Genomic DNA, 20423 nt, shown 5'->3' on the forward strand with positions numbered 1-20423 from the left:
AAAAGCAAGGTGCTGCTTGAGCTTAAAGGGAAATCTCCATTTTCTGTTAGTAGTTTAATTAGAGGACTTATTCACTCTGTAGGCTGGCCCCTAGAAGTGCCAATACTTGGGTAGGATTGATTCTATCCAGTAGAGGGCAGTGTTGACACTTACATGTTAGCCTGTTACCTCCATGTACATTGGTAATGTTTTCAGTAAACTCATTTCCTCTTGATTTAAATCTGTTTATCTATTTCTTGCATAAGATTATTGGCAGCAGAGATTCTTTTGTACAGATTTTGGGCAACTAAAGTTTGCAGTGATAACTTTTTTTATAGTGTTTTGTTTTTGAAAAGATTAGGGTGACCAGACGTCCCAATATTAGGGGCTTTGTTTTATTTAGCCAACTGTACCCCCTCCCCCAGTCCCGATTTTTCACACTTGCTCTCTGGTCACCCTAAAAAAGATGCATATGAAGCTGTAGGACTAGACGTAAATGTATTTTAAAGCAGAAATTTCTTCAATACTGGGATTGATTGTGCAAAAATGTAAATATATATTTCCCCCCATTATTATTTAGCATACTGTGTGGGAGCGCACAGAGGTCAACAATGTTGGGGCCCCATTCTGTCTGCTAGTGCACAAACATTTGGAAAATAAGAGTCTCTGCCCCAAAGAGCTCACAAATGGGATCCACATTTGGATTCTTGGGAACTGTTGTAGATTTCAGGGTAAGGTTTTTCTTCTATGAAATCCACATTTTAAAAGAGTTTTGACCAGGATCACCTTCTAGTCTGTGTGTGTTGGGATTTTTTTGTTTTTTGTGGTGTTCACATCTAAAAGAGAAATGTGGTCTGTAATGACCTGAGTATGAGTTTAAGAACTCCTGAGTTTTAATCTTGTCCTGGACTGGCTCGCTCTGTTGCTTTAAAGAAGTCACTTAACCTCTCTATTTCAATTTCTCCAGCTGTAAAATGAAGACATTGTTTCTTACTTTCCTCACAGAGGTGCTGTTAACATTAATTAAAGTTAGTACTGTACTTTGAAGATGAGTGTTCCGTACTGTATGTGCTAAGTATTTTTGAGGGGAGTGCCAGTATTTAAGTGTATACACACTTTTTCACTTTTCAGATAAACCGTCAACAATATGAAAGCCTTTTCTGGTATATTTAAAACCTCTTTACATGTGAATCCCACTCTGTGCCCTGTTATGAATCATGTTTGGTTGTAACAGTTGACTAATCTGATTATTTTGAGTGTGTCTCTCTGTGATTGAGTCACCTCAGCATGTTGGACCAGGAGGTTATGTTCTCGTGCAGAGAATGCAATAATACTCTGTGGCTGTTGATTGTAGGATTTGCCCTTGTAATAACATTTCACAGTCAGATTATATTTGTCAAAACCTTCCTGTTAGTGGGGTGGTTTTAGCATTTGATTTTAGCATTAAAATGTCTCTCCCACACCCACCCATGCTGCGTTGAAGTCTTAAGATCTTCTTTTCTCGTTACACTGGTAACATAATGTTTGTTCTACCCATTGCTTAAGTCTGGAGATTTGGGAGTTGTCAGCGTTTGTTTAGCCTGTCTCAATATCTAATATTTCCTAGTTATGATGCACATGGTTCCTCCATCTCTATGCCCCAACCCATGATTCATCTTAATCATTCTGCCATACAATTGTTTCCCAAATTTTTTCTGTGTGGGGAAGGATGCATTTTAAAACCTTGTAAGAGGTGTAAGGAGTCCCAGTTTTTTTTTCTTTCAGCTTTGCTTGTCTACTGTCCTTCTGGGTAAGGAGGATTTAGCTGGCTGTACCTTCAATTTTCATCAATTCATCTCCTTAACTAGCTATTAGGGGTTGCTGTTGAATAATGTTGGGCATTGCCTCCATTAATCAGATGAGCACATTACTTCTGCAATATTTTAACCTGTGAATTTTCCGAACAGCAGGAAACTGGGACCAAAAGTATGTCTCTTGCAAGACAGTAGAGAGCACTGCCGTGCTACTAGACTGGCTCTCCTCCCAAATAAATTGACAAGGTTTTCAAACCTGTGTGCCTAAAATTACTCTCCTTTTTCCATATTTAGAAACCTAAATAAGTGGCCTGACTTTCAAATGTGCTGAGCACCCAGCAGCTCCCATTGTACATATCTTCAAAGTGAAAATCCAGTATGTCTGTCATGGGAGGATGCTGTTGAGGACACACAGGGGACAGTCATGTTGGGCATCAAAGAAGTCTGTTGAAAAGGGTGGTAGCCCCTCCCTTTCCATAACCGGTTAGCCCCCATCCTCCTTCCCTGAGGGTTTGACTCCATACCCAGGGGAAGGGTTTGTTCAAAGGCTTGTTAGGAGTAGGGCTCACTGAAGGGTCTGGGAAGGGGTTGGTGTCAATGTATGATGAGACTTGCAAGAGTGGCCTTTGAAATGCTGGCAGCTTCTTAAGGTGATCATTCTGCAAGGGTTTACAAATAACAGGGCAAAATACTGGTTTTGGACATTCCTATTTTTCAAGGGCATATAGTGACCCTTACTGTTTGTCTTATGAGAAGGATGGAAGAGATGCCTTAGCTGAACTTGCTTTCTAGGGAAATCTTTTGTGTACACTTGATCTAGAAATGTTTTATTTAATAATCAAGTATCTTTTTTCTATAATTTTTTTTTTACCATAGTTTGCTAATTTCTTAGTCAAAGTGGGGAGAAAATACTTTTTCACTGTAGAAGTGAACCATGAAGCAGAACAGAGCAACCTGTCTTGTTTTTTTTTGTCCTTTACTGCTTTCATATGACGTATAAGAATAGCCTCAAGCTTGCTTCTGCTCTCTGGCATGTGCATGCACACATACAGTTTGTTTTTAAAATTAGAAATGTCAGGGTCTCTTTTTGGTAGAGAATGCTAACAAGATCTTCTGAAAGTCTGAATTGTGAGATGCTGTTTGAGGCTGTACTGGGTCAGACCAAAGGTCCATCTAGCCCAGTATCCAGTCTTCCGACAGTGGCCAATGCCAGGTGCCTCAGAGGGAATGAACAGAACAGGTAATCATCAAGTGATCCATTCCCAGCTTCTGGCAAACAGAGGCTAGGGACACTATCCGTGCACCACTGCAGATACACTGTGGTTTTTGGCACACTAGCTTCATCAAAGCTAGCGTATGTACATCTGCGCAACCTGAAATTATACCTCTCAGCTACAGTGTAGATGTACTCTAAGACGAGGCAATCCCCATTCTCTTCCCCTTTCAAGACTGAGAATATTCCCCTCCCCTCAGCTGTGTATAGGGAGAGCCGCACCTCAGGTTACAACCTTATGTGATATCGTACCTCCAGAAATCTTGCTGAAATCTTCCAACAAAAAGATCTGCACTTTCTATTATAATTATGAAGAACAAAATATTTAAAAATCTCTTTGACGGTCTTCATGCACAATAATGAAGCACAATAAGAGGCTTAAACTTTTTTAGCACTTTTTTGTAATCTTTAAAAACAAGAACCCAAGATTCAGATATGTCCTACTCTTATTTTTGTTCTTACTTCTCACAACAAAAGCACAGTAAAATGGAAAGAGAAGAAAGGATAGAATGGAAGAGAGTCAGTGACAATCACAGGGGATCTATACATGGTACAAGGAGGAAGGTCACCAAATCTATTCTCCACCTCTTTCACTCTAGAGATTGTTCCATTTCCTGTGGCACTAGTATGTTTTACTATTATGCTAACAATTTATCCACAGTGATGTCCATTTTTAGCATCTGCACCAAATTTAATTATTTTTAATTACTTTATAAATAAAAAGACAACAAATTTTCTTCAAAACCTTGGGTCAGTGGCCATTACACAAAATCTGCAATCTTTCATTTTCTCTTTCTCTGTCTGACACACATGCATGACATGCAAGTCTATGTTTTGGTTAGCAAAATATTCAGTTGATTGATGTGGTCTCCTCCCCCCGCCCCCTTCAAAACAGTCTGTGCTTTGAGCATGGTATGGTGATCTGTTCCAGAGGTTCAGTTCATCTGATCCAGCCTGGTTAACATTTTCTGTATCCATACTTTCACTATTATTATTAATTTGCATTATTACAGTAGTACTTAAAGGCACTTCTCAGGTTTGGGGCTTAGTTGTGCTAGCTACTGGAAAACACAAAAGATAGTTTCCACTTGCAAAATGGAATAGTGATACTGACCCTCTTTTTGTAAAGTATTTTGAGATCCTCTCATGAAAACTGCTTTATATTTGCTCAATTGTTATTCATTATTATATTTTAATATCATAATAGTTCGACCTTTTTAATAGAGCACCTTTCATCAAGGGAGGCTCATAAAGCAATATATAGACAAATTAACTGAGTTTCATCCTCCAACCCACCAGTGATGTAGGTAAATATTATCATGCCTGTTTTAGAGATGGGAAATTTGAGAGGTAGAGAGGTGAAGCGACTTGCCCAAGATAACATAGGGAAGTAGTAGGCATGCCTTCAACCACTAGACAATGATTTCATTCTTTGTGACAACATTAAAGCTACCTTATTTTAATTAAGAAAGTTGTTTAAAATTAATTATGTTACAGTCTGTAAATATATCCAGAAATAAATTTGCTTCCTCATCCACTACTGATCAGCTCTTTGGAATAAGAGAAAAGTGAACAGTTTGTCTTCTGAAAGCCTGACTTGTACTTGAAGTCCTTGCTCCATCTTGCTTCTTTGAGTGAAAGTCAACAGCAAAAATAAATACATCATGGAGTCCATGACCCTGCAAGTATGATATGTATAGTCTCTTTGGCAGAGGGCATATCTGTTGATCTTAATCAAAAGGTATACTGTTATGGGGAAATGTGACAAAGATGCTCACAGGCAAGTTTGATGCAACTTTTCTATGAATAGTAATATCCTATGGCTGTTTCCTTTGCCTTTTGTTAATTGAAAATTATTTTCTCTTAGTAAAAAATGAACAAGGAGGAATAAGCACAGTCCTGTTGAATAATTAAACTTTTTAATGATGTGATCTGTGGTCTAAGTTTTTTAATTCACTTAACATAGAACTCTAAGTGTCTTTGTTCAGAAGAACTGGGCAACTGTCCAAAGGACAAGAAATGACTAAATCTAATTCCTACTGTTTAGTTGATTTTTGAAAGACATTGTAACAGATTACTGCCTAGTTTTGTTGTTGTTCAACTAATTTCTGTGCATCTAGTTAGATTGCAGATGCAAACCAGAATATTTTTGTTTTCTACATAATTTTAAAATAAAAACAAAATGTAAAGCTTAAATGTGTGAGGACTGGAATAGGATTTTTTCTTTTAAAGGACTCTGGCATTTTCAGTATTTTCAAATGTCTGCTAACAGAATATTGGTGATTAATGCAGAGTTATGCACTGTTGTAAAATGTGCATACCTACAGGATCTATGTTGAAAATTAGTTACGTAGAGATCTAATGTCCATTTTGGATTGGCACTGCAGAAAAGAACGCTAAAGCCAAATGTAATAAAGTGTATGTTGTTCTCATCATATAAGATTATGCTTCTTTTGGTCTTGATTCTACAAGATGCTGAACACTCCCATTGAAGTCAGTGGATGCTGAAGTCAATACACACCTTGCAGGATAAGAGCCTTAAGGAACATCACATGCTGGGCCTGATTCTGGTTCCACTCAATTCAGCTTTTGAAGTAATTGGAGTTAAACGGCTGTAAAACAGGTGCAAAGGGCTTGTTCCAAAGCCCACTTTGGATTAGGCTATAAGTGAGATTGGATTGGGCTCACCCTATCTTGTGTAGTTTAAATCTTTTTTAAAATGCTGTTGCAATACTCTGGTGCACTTCTTAAAATTGATTTAATTGAAACTCCCATGGACCTTACTTTTGTTTCTTTTTCCATTGTTGCTGATTATCAAGATAGATTTTTGTGTTTTCTAAATAAAAACTTTTCCTTTTACAATCAGCCATTGTCTTCTGTCATAATCATTAGCTCCCCATTCATCTTTAGCACGTGCTTAAAGTCCTTTGCTGAATCAGTGTTGAAGGACAATTAATACCACAGGTTTTAGTGACAGCTGTGTTAATCTGTATCAGCAAAAAAAAAAAAAAAAAAAAAAAAAGAGGAGTCCTTGTGGCACCTTAGAGACTAATAAATTTATTTGGGCATAAGCATTCATGGGCTAGAACCCACTTCATCAGATGTATATCACAGTTTATAATCATGGAAAAGATTGTTGTCTTCATTCTGCCCAATTCATCTTGAGCTGTGATGTTTGAAGTAGAGAGCTTCTATTTATGCACAAATCTCTTTATGATGATTAGCAAAGTGGTGAAAAGATTTGTTTTCTAAATGCATAATTTGATTAACTTTTTTTAAAAGCTGTTTTTAAAAGCGTGAATGTCAGTAGTAGCTTTTTATTTAGAGAAAGAGAGGTGTTGGGGAAGTGAATTTAAGACCTTTTGGCCTTATAAATTTAAAATGAAGCTCTGGTGTCACTGTATATAATGACAGGTTTCAGAGTAACAGCCGTGTTAGTCTGTATTTGCAAAAAGAAAAGGAGTACTTGTGGCACCTTAGAGACTAACCAATTTATTTGAGCATGAGCTTTCGTGAGCTACAGCTCACTTCATCGGATGCATACCGTGGAAACTGCAGCAGACTTTATATATACACAGAGAATATGAAAAAAGAAAAGGAGGACTTGTGGCACCTTAGAGACTAACCAATTTTTAGTCTCTAAGGTGCCACAAGTCCTCCTTTTCTTTTTGCGAATACAGACTAACACGGCTGTTACTCTGAAACCAGAGAATATGAAACAATACCTCCTCCCACCCCACTGTCCTGCTGGTAATAGCTTATCTAAAGTGATCATCAGGTTGGGCCATTTCCAGCACAAATCCAGGTTTTCTCACCCTCCACCCCCTCACACAAATTCACTCTCCTGCTGGTGATAGCCCATCCAAAGTCACAACTTTTTACACAATGTGCATGATAATCAAGTTGGGCCATTTCCTGCACAAATCCTCTTGTTTTTTCCTACCCCCCCCCCTTCCCCAGATGTTCTGGTTTAACTTGGATTTAAACTTGGAGAGTGGTCAGTTTTTGGATGAGCTATTACCAGCAGGAGAGTGAGTTTGTGTGTGTGGTTTTTGGGAGAGGGGTGAGAGAACCTGGATTTGTGCAGGAAATGGCCCAACTTGATTATCATGCACATTGTGTAAAGAGTTGTCACTTTGGATGGGCTATCACCAGCAGGAGAGTGAATTTGTGTGTGGGGGGTGGAGGGTGAGAAAACCTGGATTTGTGCTGGAAATGGCCCAACCTGATGATCACTTTAGATAAGCTATTACCAGCAGGACAGTGGGGTGGGAGGAGGTATTGTTTCATATTCTTTGTGTATATATAAAGTCTGCTGCAGTTTCCACGGTATGCATCCGATGAAGTGAGCTGTAGCTCACGAAAGCTCATGCTCAAATAAATTGGTTAGTCTCTAAGGTGCCACAAGTACTCCTTTTCTTTTTCTGTATATAATGTTCTCCAAGAGGTTAGCATTGATTGCGTCTTACTCTTGGTATACAGACAAATTGAGGCCAGCATTGCTTATACTATTGTCATTATTTATTATTATATGCACTAAGATAGCGTCTATCACTGTGGTGTGTGACCAAGTTTTGTCAAAATAGCGGCATTATACTATTAGCCCTGGTCTACACTAGAACTTTAGGTTGAATTTAGCAGCGTTAAATCAATGTAAACCTGCACCTGTCCACACGATGAAGCCCTTTATTTTGACTTAAAGGGCTCTTAAAATGGATTTCCTTACTCCACCCCTGACAAGTGGATTAGCGCTTAAATTGGCCTTGCCGGCTCGAATTTGGGGTACTGTGGACACAATTCGACGGTATTGGCCTCCGGGAGCTATCCCAGAGTGCTCCATTGTGACTGCTCTGGACAGCACTCTCGGCTCAGATGCACGATTGTTTGCCATTGCTCTGACACAGGGAGGGGCGACTGACGACACGGCTTACAGGGTTGGCTTACAGGGAGCTAAAATCAACAAAGGGGGTGGCTTTACATCAAGGAGTATTTCAGGCAGGACTTCACGGAGGGTTCCAATAAGAAATGGTGCACCTAAATTATTGTTCTTATTGGAACAAGGAGGTTAGCCTGGCCTCTGATTGATACATGGCTAGATTTACCTCGCTGCACCTTCTCTGTGAGTGACTGCAGTGTGACCTAGAGGAATGAGTCCCCTAGACGGGTGGCGGGGGGTGGTGGTTTGCAAATGAGTACAAAACAAATCTGGTCTATTTCTTGTTTTGATCCACTCCATCTATCTTTTACATCTTTGGCTGGCAGCAGACGGTGCAGAAGGACTGCATGCCATCCACATCACATGGCTGCTCGGCAGAAGATGGTACAATAGGACTGCTAGCAATCCGTATCGCCTGCCTGCTCACCATAAGATGGTTCAATAGGACTGACTGCAGGAGTAAAGAGAATGACTTGATCAGGTCACTCCAAATTTAGTCCCTGTGCCCATGTCTGCCCAGGCGCTCCTGATCGACCTCACACAGGCGACCAGGAGCACCTTGGACATGACGATGACGGCTACCAGTCCTATTGCACCGTCTGCTGCCACAAGACAATGGGTTGCTGCTACTGTGTAGCAATGCAGTACCGTGTCTGCCAGCACCCAGGAGACATACGGTGACAGTGAGCTGAGCGGGCTCCATGCTTGCTGTGCTATGGCGTCTGCACAGGTAACTCAGGAAAAAGGCGCGAAACGATTGTCTGCCCTTGCTTTCACGGAGGGAGGGAGGGAACGGGGGCCTGACTATATTTACCCAGAACCACCCGCAACAATGTTTTAGCCCCATCAGGCATTGGGATCTCAACCCAGAATTCCAATGGGCAGCGGAGACTGCGGGAACTGTGGGATAGCTACCCACAGTGCAACGCTCCGGAAGTCGACTCTAGCCTTGGTACTGTGGAAGCACTCCACCGAGTTAATGCACTTAATGCACTTAGAGCATTTTCTGTGGGGACACACACACTCGAATATATAAAACCAATTTCTAAAAAAACGACTTCTATAAATTCGACCTAATTTCATAGTGTAGACATACCCTTAGTGTGTACTGTGTCTGGAGGGATGTATAAATTCAAATAGCTGGACTATCGTATTCTCATTTTTGGTAACCAACTTATTTTATCATTTCAGAAACTATAAGGTGTCCTGTCATTCATTTTGCTTTCTCTTCTTTACTGTGCCGAACTAATATGTAGAATGATGGACTGTAATCTAGGTTCCAACCCTGCTCCCTCCTTCCCTCCTTTCTTGAATAATAAAATCATGCTGTGGAGCCATTCTTCTGGTTGGTCTTTTTAAAATGTACATGTTGCTGTTAACGTTCTTACAAGGTCTTTAAACATTAGTATTTTTAATGTAGACTAAGAGCTTGCCTTACGGAAAAACAAAATAATTCTGTGATATAAACTTCTCAACTCAAGCCAAGATTTGAAGGAGGAAACAGATTGAGTTTTAACGGAATGACGAAGTGTTTAAAAAAATCCACACTCACAAAATTCCCAGTGATTGACATGCCCCAAAACATGTGATTTATGCATCATGAACTTAAAATTGGTACTGTACGTGTGATTTTGTGTGTGTTTGATCTAAAAATAATAATTTGAGTAATAAGGCTAGGAAAAATTGGGCAATAGAAGGAAGGTAATGAAACGGTTCTTATCTGTATTTAGCAGGCATTTCAAGGATTAAAATAAAAGTCTGTCACACATGCAAAAATACAAAATGCGCACACACACACAGCCCAAAAGAACAAATAATTCTGTAAGCAATGGTAAAAACAACCAATTATTTACTGTTTTGTAATGTTAAAATATTTCACCAATACACCTTGCAATCAAAAGTAATGTGAGTTATGGAAAATGGAAATACATAAAGATGCATTTATAAAAGTGGAAGACTAAATATTTTACATAAAGATATTTCAATGAAAAGATATACAGTAAGTGCACACTTGATATGACTAAGCAGGCAAAACTTAACATTAGTTCCAAATAGGATTGTACGGTTCATGCACAGATCTCTCCCAAAATAAAGGGGGTGTTCTAAATTTATTCTTGCTGGGATAAAAAATAGGATGGGTTGCTGGTAAGGGAGTCGGCATGGGTGGGGATCAGTTATAGACATTACTTACTGTAATTTGTGATTGCCGTGGGAGAGGAGTGGCTGTTGGTGTGATTGTGATACTGCTTGTGATTTTACTAGTAGGCTTACTGTGTATTCCATTAGTTAGTGCTGGAGTTCTGTTATCCTGAATTGGAGTACAAGGTTTTGCTGAATTAGCAAGAGCCTGAACATAAGGACTTCCTAAATGAATATGGATTTTATTATCCTCAGTAGTTATTACACTTGAACCAGTGCTGTTAGATCTTTGAAAGTGCCATGACGATTGCCTGTCTGGGGATACTCTAAAAAGAGTATGCTTGGCACCAATTTCCAAAGGCTCTGGAGAAAGCATTTGTTCTGGAGAACTGGAAGAACCTGTCAGAGCCAACGGAGACATTGTTCTTTCTGGAGTTATTGAGCCACATGATTCAGGAGTTTGAGATCTTGCAAAAGTAGCCAATGTAATAGGTGGCACGGCTTGCTCTGGACTCATGTAACCATCAGCGATTTTTGATTTTAAAGGCATTAAGGAGGCATTTTGAATAATTGTTATTCTTTGCTTTGGTGTGCCACAGTTGGGTATAACTGCTGTACTAGTGTAAGAGTGAGGACTGTCTGTGGTAGGGCTTGTTATTTCAAGGGTAGCTGTGTTTTGTCCATGGTCTGGTGTAACCTTTATATGAAGAGGTTGACCAGGTGTGTGACTTAAAACTAAGTCTCGTGGCTGTGCACAATTTCCATTCTGTTTGTTATGAATTTTTCCATTTTGAGGATGGCTTTCTTTGGACTTCATCCATGGGATCCATAACTTTTTGTTTACTGCATTTGCAATGGATGAATTGCATTTGAAAGACACTTTTTGCTCCTCATCATTGTTTTCATCTTCATTATCACTCTCTTCATACAATTGCCCATTTATGACTGCTCGTTCTAAAGGAACAAGGCTCTTGTAATCAGGTGGTTCATTGTCTGCTGGATCTGTCTGGACTTCTTTAGAGAAAACCTGCAAGTCAGAAATTCTCTTTCCATTAAGACTCGGTCTCAGGCTCTTACTGAAGCGTCTGTATCTCTCTAGTTCTTTGGTAAGGCTATCAATTTCTCTTGCCAGCTCCCTGTTTTTGTTTTCTTGCTGGGTGAATTTCTTCTGTAGGACCATATGATCACCCCGTAGATGACTTATTATGTCTTCTGTTTCCATGTACTCATGAATTTTCTCTTTCAGTGCATCTACCTCTCTAGACAGGTGCCCTGACTTCGCTTCTTCTTCTTTAAGTTTTTTGAAAAGCCACTGTTCTTGGTTAGACTCTGCCTTCTCTACTAACTTATACCTAGCCAGTTCCATTTTCACAGTCTCCAGTTCTTCTGATAGAAATTTAGCTTTGTCTCGTTCATTGATGTATCTTCGCTCTAGAGATTCAAATTCATCTTCAGTTTTCATGAGATCATCCTCTATGGCCTTCATTTCTTTCAGCTTATTTTTCAACCTCTCAACTTCTTGGGCAAGTTCTTTAATCTTGTTGTTCTCTTGCTGTAAGGATGTGCTTGATTTAGTTGTCTCTTTGAATTTATTTTTAAGAAACTCTTTTTCAATGGCTTCTAGTGACTGAAGCCTTTTCCTTAGAATATTTACCTTGGAAAAGAGATCATTTCCTTTCTCTTCCTCTGCTTTTAGTTTGTTTTTCAGTTCATCTCTTTCCTTTGTTACACTGGACATTTTTTCCTCTGCATCAGATTTTGATTTCAGTGCCTTTTTACTTTCCTCAAGTAGTTTTTCTGTAACTGACATCACTTTCTTTTGCTCCACTTGAAGGTGGGAAGTTGCAGATTGTAACTTTTCTTCTGTTTGCTTTATTTTTTCACTCATTGTTTTTCTTTCATCCACAAGCATGACCGTTAATGTTTTCAGTTTACTTAAATCTTCCTTGAGTGTGAATTCTGTTTTTTCTAACTTGATTTCAATGGCTTCAAGTTCTCCAATTCTAGCTTTTAAGCCTTCCAGCTCCTGAGATAATTGCTTTGTTAACATTTTTTCTTTTTCTAGATTGCATTTCAGAGCGTAACATTCTTGTTTGCTCTTGTTGAAAGCATCTTCTAATTTCTCCAGCTCCATAATTCTTTTGTTGAGTTTGTCAACTTCTGCTTTAAAGTTCTTGTTTTGTTCTGCTTCTTTTTCTAATTTTTTATTAAGCTCTCTACACTGATCTTCCATTTTTATGAGCTCTTCATCTTTACCTTCCATTTCCAGGACACGTTTTCGTAATTCTTCTACTTCAGACATAAGGGTGGAATTTCCACATTCTCCTTTATTTATTTTTTCCCTTATGTCTTGCAGTTCTTCCTCTGCTTTTCGTAAAGACTTATTAGTCTCCTCTAATTCATCAATTTGTCGAGTGAGTGCTGTTAATTTTATCCGGAGCTGGCGATTCTGGCTGTCTTCATTGGTTAGTTTGGCCATCATTGTTTCTTGTTCTTGGGAAATCTTATTGGTTTGCGCTTGCAATTCTGCTTCCAGCCTGATGGCTTTCTGCTTCTCTTCTTCCGCTTTTGCTTCAGCAATGGTGAGTTTCTCGTGTACTTGCTCTGTAGTAGTGATTAGCTCTTGGATTTTTTGACTTTGTTGGTTCAACTGTTCTGTAAGTCTTTGCTGTTCATCCACCACCATTAAAGCAAATGATTTTAGTTTTGTCAGTTCTTCTTTCAATTTAGTTATTTTCTTGTTGTTTTCCTTCTCTTTTTTTGCCTGATAGGCTGTTTCTTGGTCAATCAGCTTTTTCAATCTGAAAAACACAAAGTATGTTTGTTTTATTTTGTAGTAGTTTTCGTAGTGGATTTTTCAAATACATGTGTTTAGAATTATGATACCATCTAGAGTAGAGGTGAACAAAGTGCAATCTGTGATGTAGCCCGAGGCTGCCTGACTTTGTCGTGCAGTGGAAAAGGCCACAGAGACTAGAAGTCCTCATATGAAGTGCTTTATTTTAACCAGACATGCCAGTCCATGTTGCTCATTCAGATCTGTGGGCTCTACTAACTGTTTCTGCAGTAAAGGTACAGTACAGCCTTCAGGCTTCTGCGTTTGCCAGTGCAACTCCATCAGTTGGGCAAGCTTCAGACACCCCACTCTAGAACAAAATTAAATTGTCTGGTTCCTAAGGTCTGGTCTACACACACAGTTTTTATCGCTATTTAGTTGTATTGGTTATTTAGAAACTGATGTAGGTAATATCAATACTACAATCTAGTGTGGATGTCCACAGTAAGGGGTTTCACTGATTTACTTATGGCAGTGTAACAATTGATATAGCTAAATTAATAGAAAAACAGAGTGTCAGCCATTTCTAAGTGAAAAGGGATCCTTGCCATCTTGTAGCAGTCTAATTCTGCTGTAAACAGGTAAATGCTTAGGTTGGAAGTTGTTTTGCACCTCAGAAATCCCAAATTCCTTGTTGTCCAAAACTCAGATATGATGGTGTATCTGAAAGTCATAGTATGAAACCCTGCCGTTTTGTGAAGGCTTGAGGTGTTTCTTGAGATTCTCCTAAAATCAGGTTTTACCTGTAACTGTTGTAGCTCAAGTATAGGTTCATAATCTTTTCTTGTTTATGAGATGCAGGATATTTCAGTGGTAAAAGATGTATGTTAGGACTGTGCATTTGTGTCGTGCAGGGACCTGAATAAACCCAAATATCTTAGTATTTGGATCTTTCATGGGCCTTTCTTTTTTGTCTCCGAGACACTGAGGGGGCTAAAATAACATGTAACCTGATCTTTTCACTATTTCTGCCTCCTTTCCATCAGCTCTTTATTTATTTCTGACCCACAGAGTAAGCTCCTTGAAGCATTAAAAAAGCATGTGAAAAACATAAGTAGAAACAAAAAACTTAATAGAAAAATAAATACTAGAATCTCTGCACAGTGAATGTCTGTGCATGTAATGTCTATATTAAATGACTTTTATTAGGAAAAAAGAGATTATGCGACAGGACTCTTCTAAAGTTCTATGTTACAACTACCATCATCATCTCATTCAGGAAGAACTAGGTGGTACTCCATCCATGTTGATCCTTAATAAGCTGTTCAGTGACTTGAGGAACATAGTCCTGAGGGCTTAGCATGCAGTCTCAGCAACACCTAGTCATTTGGCAGTAATAGAGCCTGGATTCTTACATGGTAGAAAGCTTCTGACACTGTGCAGGTCGATCTGGTACGTGTCCATTTCTAATGGTGGCAATGAATAGAGGTTTCCGACATTGGCTATACAAAATCTCTCACAGCACATTCACTATACCCAAGGTATTTATTCTGTTACAGCAAATAAATCTTTGGTCTTGCAGTGAAGTTCTTTATGTGCAAAATTGACAGCATGAAGAATAATAATAAAATGTGGTAAGCTTAACTTATATGGAATCATTCTTACAAACATTGTCAAATTATTTATAGAGTTTTTAAGAATATAATTGGGAAATGGACGTTAAAAGGCGTCGGCAAGGGAAGAATTTTTTGAAGTGAGCTTTGAGAAATGAGAGTGGGTTGATAAGGCAGACGAATACAGGAAGTCTGCTCAAGATGGCAGGAGCAACAGAGTCAAAGACTTATTATTACATTGTTGGTTTTAAAAAAAAGTTCTACTTAATGACTCTCTTTCATTTTTATATATTACAACTTGTATTTGTGTTCCCAACAGTGTAAATCTCCTGTCTTCCCCACCCCTGAGTGCTTTAGTAGTGAAGTTCAGTTGATGGTTTGGTGTTGCCATAGATACAAAATCATAACAGAAGCATAACTAGCAGTTTCACTTGGACTTGTTCAGCTTATGTGTGTGCCTGAGGTTAGCCATCTTGTAATAATGCTGGTTGAATTTATTCCAATTTATTAGTCTTGGTTTTACTTTATCAAATTGTTTCCTTACCTTGATCATTCTTTTTTAAAGGGATACTATCTGGACAAGGGCCAAATGAGTAATACTTAAATTAGCTGTTGAGTATATTACTGATTTACCTTTTAACTAGGTGATAGCGACTTAGCCCAAAAAACAAAAATGTTTTAATTCTTGCTATGTTTTATTTCTTAAAGTTTTATTTCTAGAGGACGTGGTTGGCCACAAAACCTTAAACAGTTCTAACTTTTCCATGGTTGTTTTATAGTGATTTTATAATGCAATTTAGTTAACAGATTTTTCTTTAATTTAAATGTTTCAGTTGACTGGTGTCTGAGTGAGTAGTCACTGAAATCTTTCAACATGTGTACTGTATATGCATTCCTGTTTGTATCTTCATTCTGTTCTATAGCATTATCTCACTAGTTACTGGGACTGCTTGTTAAAGTAAGGGACCACCTGAGTCTTAATAACGTCTTTGCTGAATCAGGGCCTGAGTCTCAAGTGAGGTACACAAATTGAGCTTTGATAAAGTCTGCTCTGCATTAGTATTTAAACAAGCTAATTCTATTACTGGTACCTGTCCTGGCTCATTGTCTAATCTGGATGAATTCTCTGGGGCCCAGTCTGTTTGGTCATTCTGAAGTCCTAGTCAGGCAACTGGAAGGGATGTCTGCAGTATATTGAAGACATTATCCTTCACTTAAAAAAATTTTTTTTTAAATGGAATTTTGAAAACCTACTGGAAATAAAAAGCAAGTGTTTCTGTACCTTCAAATTCATCCCTTTTTGAAGGGAAGAAGCCTTGTTTAAAATCACCTTAGCAAGATTAACATAGATTATGTAGTGTATTTCAGAAGCCATGAGGAAAAAGGGATTTTAGTGTGTTAAACATAAATATCACTACCAACCAATCCTTCCCCAGCCTGCAAAAGAACCAAACAAACCCCAACCCAACCCAAGTAAACAATACCTATCCTCACTTTGCTTCTACATTACATCCCATTCCCTTTCCCATCATCTGTCTTTGTAAAATGTATGCTTTTTGGGACATGGATTATATCCTCCCCTGGGTTTAGAAAACACCAAATGCATAGTGGACATCACAATATTCTAAATAATGTGTCTACCTTACCTTAAAATCCTATTGTGCATGTGCATATATATATGGAAAAAAATGGAAATGCATACAAACAGTGCAAAATTAAAAATACAAAACACATTGGTTTCATGTTTGTTTTCCTAAAATTTCTTTCCAAAATTAGACAAAAACAAAAAACCACCAACCACGCCAAAACACATACCTATTACATTTAGGACAGCATAGAAATTACAATAAAATTTCCAAAATATTTCACCTGTATTTGGATTTTTATCTAGGTTTCTTGAAAATACTGTTTAACTCGATAAAATCAATTACAAGATGGAATATTTTGATAAAGCTCATAAATTCTTCACATCCATAATTGTGAGATAGTTGTCTGGTTTTTGGAAAGGAATTTTAGGAAGGTGACCGTGAAACTAATGTGTATGTTAAACTTTAGTTTTTGTTTCCGTATTTTAGACATATAGCATATTTGTATACAATATGAGATTTATGGGATTATATCAGTGCTGTTATGTATTTGTTGTTGAGATTGCAAAAATAAAATAAATTGCCTTAACATCATAAATATTTTCATTGTCTCTTTTGATTGGATGTGAACATTTCCCTGTAGTGTTTGCAATTCAGACATCACACTACAGTACTAACCAACCAGAAAGTGAAATTGACAAGAAAAACATGAAACTGAGTAGTTAGTTTTCATTGAACAGATTGAAAATTCCTTCCTGCAAATACTTAGACCTTGATCCTGCAATGAGCTTGGTATGGGTTGACGTTGAGGGGCTCTCTCTAGGGGACTTCCTATGTGGAGCTTATTGCAGGATCAGGACTTGACTACCTAGAGGGTGTTGTGGGACTTTTCACCGTGGCAAGCAGTACACCTGGTGGGAAGTGTGCATTTACTTTTTGTGCTTCTCTGAGTCAGTCCTGAAAAAGCATAAAAGGTGACGAACAAATTTGATTTTGTACAATGTTTTGAGGTTTAATAATGTAAGTTGTAGCTATAATATAGCTAAGTTTTGTTTTTAAAATGTGATTTTTAACCTGCCAAGTCTCCTCTAAAGGACACTAATACATTTTACTGGAGAGTGATGAGGAAGGAAAGGAAACCATCAATAAATCATCAGGCTGTCCAATTAGGTTAAATATTTGAATTATTTCCATTTTGAGTTGTATTTCATAAGAATGTAGTTGCATTTCAGACAAAGATAGATACATCATTTAGACAATTCCAAGTACTTGATCCCATGGGACTACAAGAGCATTTACTGAATCCAGTCCAGCAAAAACAGGTCTTGGAAGCTGTTTTTATAGACATGAATGTTAGGTAGTTAAACATAGTCAAAGCAGTGTCTTATTACTTCTTGTCTTCAGAGCTTCTGTTATAGTTATATAAGTTATTAACCTTATTCTGGTTTATTATCTCACTTATATATGAAATGCCAATTGCGTGTTCCTTAAAAAAAAATCATATTTATCATCCTTGAAATTCTCATTTTTTCATCATAGCTGACTTTTTCCAATGGACATATTGTAGCTTGTTGGAGTCTCTATATGTATTCAATTCTTCTCCATACCTAACTGCTCACTGGGTTAGATTGCACTAGTTATATTTAGTATCATATGACTATCTGCCTCTTACAAAACATATCTAATAGCACATTGTTTTACGGTGTCATGTGGTATGTTTAGTAAGTGGGGTTTTCCAGTATCTTCATGTATTATTACGTTAGTATCGTTTGGAATTTTTGTGGGACAGTAGGGGAAGTGCTCTCTCTTTAAGTTTGTGTTGTGAGTAAACTAAAGAGATTGTGGCAGGGATGAGATCATAAGATCCTTGTTTCTGTAATTTTTTGTGAGTCGCTCTGTTTCTCATATTTAGTTTGTTCAAGAATGAGATTTATATTTTAAGTACCAAGAGTAAAACAGACCTACATTTCTGCATAGTGAACACTTGAAAAGGATAAGTTTTCAAGGATTTAACAGAAAGGGACCTCGGCCTGTAAAATTTGTACCTTGACAAGTCTCCCTTCAAACAGTGAAGAAGCTGCTGTAGGTGGAGTTTTGGTTCAGGCCATAGGCACTTAAAATATCTGTCATTTCTAAGACCCAGAGACTTTTATAAAGCTTCAGATTCATATTTTTGAAGAGAATTCTGGTGTCATCTTGAAAGCTGTGTGTAAACCTCAAATATTTTCTCTATTTGTAAAGCTTACGGATGTTTTTATAGTTAATTTTAAGATGTCATTCAGCAAATATTCTACAGGTGTCAACTTGAGGAGACTTGCTTCTATGTTTTTGGACATGTATTTGAAATTCCTTTGTATAATGTAAATAAAAATTTTAAGCTGAAAGTTTGAAATGTAAATGAAATCATGATTCTTACTCTGTCTGAGGCATTCTTCCCAGTAACTAGAAAAGCCAAAGCCTGGCCATTAACAAGAAAAGAAACATGCTTTATCACTTCTGGTAAATCCTACAAATTGGTGTGAGTTTTAACACCAATATAGTTAAGTATTTCTTTCCGGAAGAAAGTCAGCCTTGCATTCCCTTATAGTTTATGGCAGTAAAGCTTGGCTTTACTAATTATTTTCCAGTCTTGGGATGTGTATGCATACATTTTTCCTTCCCTGCAATCCTACTTATTGATGTGTAATGTTTATGAATACCTATGTTATGGCTATTTTTATATCCTATGTATTATCTTTATTGGTGCTTACTTTTTTCCTTTTATAAAGAAAGTCAAAGGCTTCTAAAATCATAGCAGCAACAGCATGCTACAGCAATTATATAATGTATTGGCTTTATCTGGATCAATCAGCACTGCCCAACAGAATGGCAACACTTTTTATTTTAAAATTGACATTATTTTAAAATGATTTTTTAAAAATTAAGTCCAAATTTGAACTAAAGGAAAATTAAAGGCACATCAGATACAAGATCCGAGAGCATTTTCAGACAGATGTCTTGATATGAAAGTTTAATTTAAAATGTGAACTCTTACAGTAAGGTATGTTCTCCACTGGGCAGTTAATCACATCTTTATAGCATCCTTCTAATCCTAAATTGTTTTATAAACTTAACATTCCTAGAAAAGTGACTATACAGGGACCTGTGCTGCCACCTCTGGGATGAAACTCAACAGTAACAGTTTAGGACAAGAAGTGAGGCATACCTTATTCATCCATAATAGTAGAAAATAGGTCACCAGAATATATTTACCTGAGTTGGAAGTTAGTCTTGATGCCGGACATATACACAGACACACACAGATGTATTCAAGAGGGAAAGAAAAAGTAATAGATTCTCTATAACAACCAATAGCGATTGGGACCTTGGTTTTAGTCTTACTCTAAAATGCAACGCTCCTTTAATATTCTCCCAAAGGCACCAGTTCAGTATTGACTGCTGAGAAAGTGTATTAGTTCTTGAGTTATCCACCACGGTTCTTTTTTATCTGAATGTACCTTGGTGATTATCCGTCCGTACAACCCTAATCAGATGGAGATCTGTTGGGATTATAAACAGAAGGCTTTGTGGTCTGGATGCACGAGTAACTTAATTCATGGAAATTTAAAATGAAACAGGCACAGAGAAAATAATATACCCCACTGGGTATATCCAAGATATAATTTATTTGCTGGGCTGCCATGTATGTCTTTAAAGGGGACATGTAACTTGATTCTTTAAATTGACTAATTTCAGAAAAATTAAATACTTTGGTAGAACACCTTGTACTTTGACAGTGCCACAGAATCATTTAAAAAAAAGGGGAGAGAGAGAGAGAGTAGTATGCACAGCCTCTCAACATTCCTTGAAAAACACTTGCAACAGTTTGCTCTCCTTTTGATGTTTATTAGGTCTTTTGGGCAGTCCTGAGAATAGCAGCAAAAACATGCTAGAATCTACTGTCTCCCCACGTTATCCTTCTTGTATATGACTGCCTCCTTGATTTCAGTTCAAACTTTGCTGTTATTGCTAACTGTTCTCATGCAGGGCTTTGGGAAGTGTGTTCCCAGAAACTGTTCCCCATCAGAAGTGCAAAGGAATGATATCACACTAGTGCATAAGGCAGAAGTTGAACTGACCAAAAAAAAAAATCTGTGAAAATGACTATACACAACAAGTACTGTCAATGTCAAAAATAAGAGGTGAATGTAGCTGAACTGCTTGATAATAGTTACCATAACATAATCCCGGGGGAAGGGGGGGGGGAGAGAAACACCAAAGCGCAGCCCTCCACAGTAGCATTTAAGTTCAGAAAGGAACTACACAAAAATGAGGAAGCTAGTTAAACA

At 37.8% G+C, this 20423-nt stretch overlaps 2 protein-coding genes across 10 annotated transcripts in view; one reads left to right on the forward strand and one right to left on the reverse strand.

The window, feature by feature from the left end:
• The window catches only part of CMSS1 (cms1 ribosomal small subunit homolog), a 371436-nt gene that overhangs the window by 21869 nt on the left and 329144 nt on the right, over positions 1–20423 (forward strand). The gene's annotated exons all lie outside the window — the stretch shown is intronic.
• Positions 1–20423, reverse strand: part of FILIP1L (filamin A interacting protein 1 like) — a 121718-nt gene that overhangs the window by 8272 nt on the left and 93023 nt on the right. Inside the window, exon 5 of one of the 2 annotated variants that reach the window (XM_073307517.1) lies at positions 10173–12921. In XM_073307517.1, coding sequence (XP_073163618.1) covers positions 10173–12921 — 2749 coding nt within the window. Of the gene's footprint in view, positions 1–9838; positions 12922–20423 lie in introns of those variants that run through there. The other variant, XM_073307507.1, reaches the window with a different exon arrangement.

This window comes from Lepidochelys kempii, chromosome 1 (assembly GCF_965140265.1).
Source record: "Lepidochelys kempii isolate rLepKem1 chromosome 1, rLepKem1.hap2, whole genome shotgun sequence".
In the NCBI taxonomy this organism is placed as follows: Eukaryota; Metazoa; Chordata; order Testudines; family Cheloniidae; genus Lepidochelys; species Lepidochelys kempii.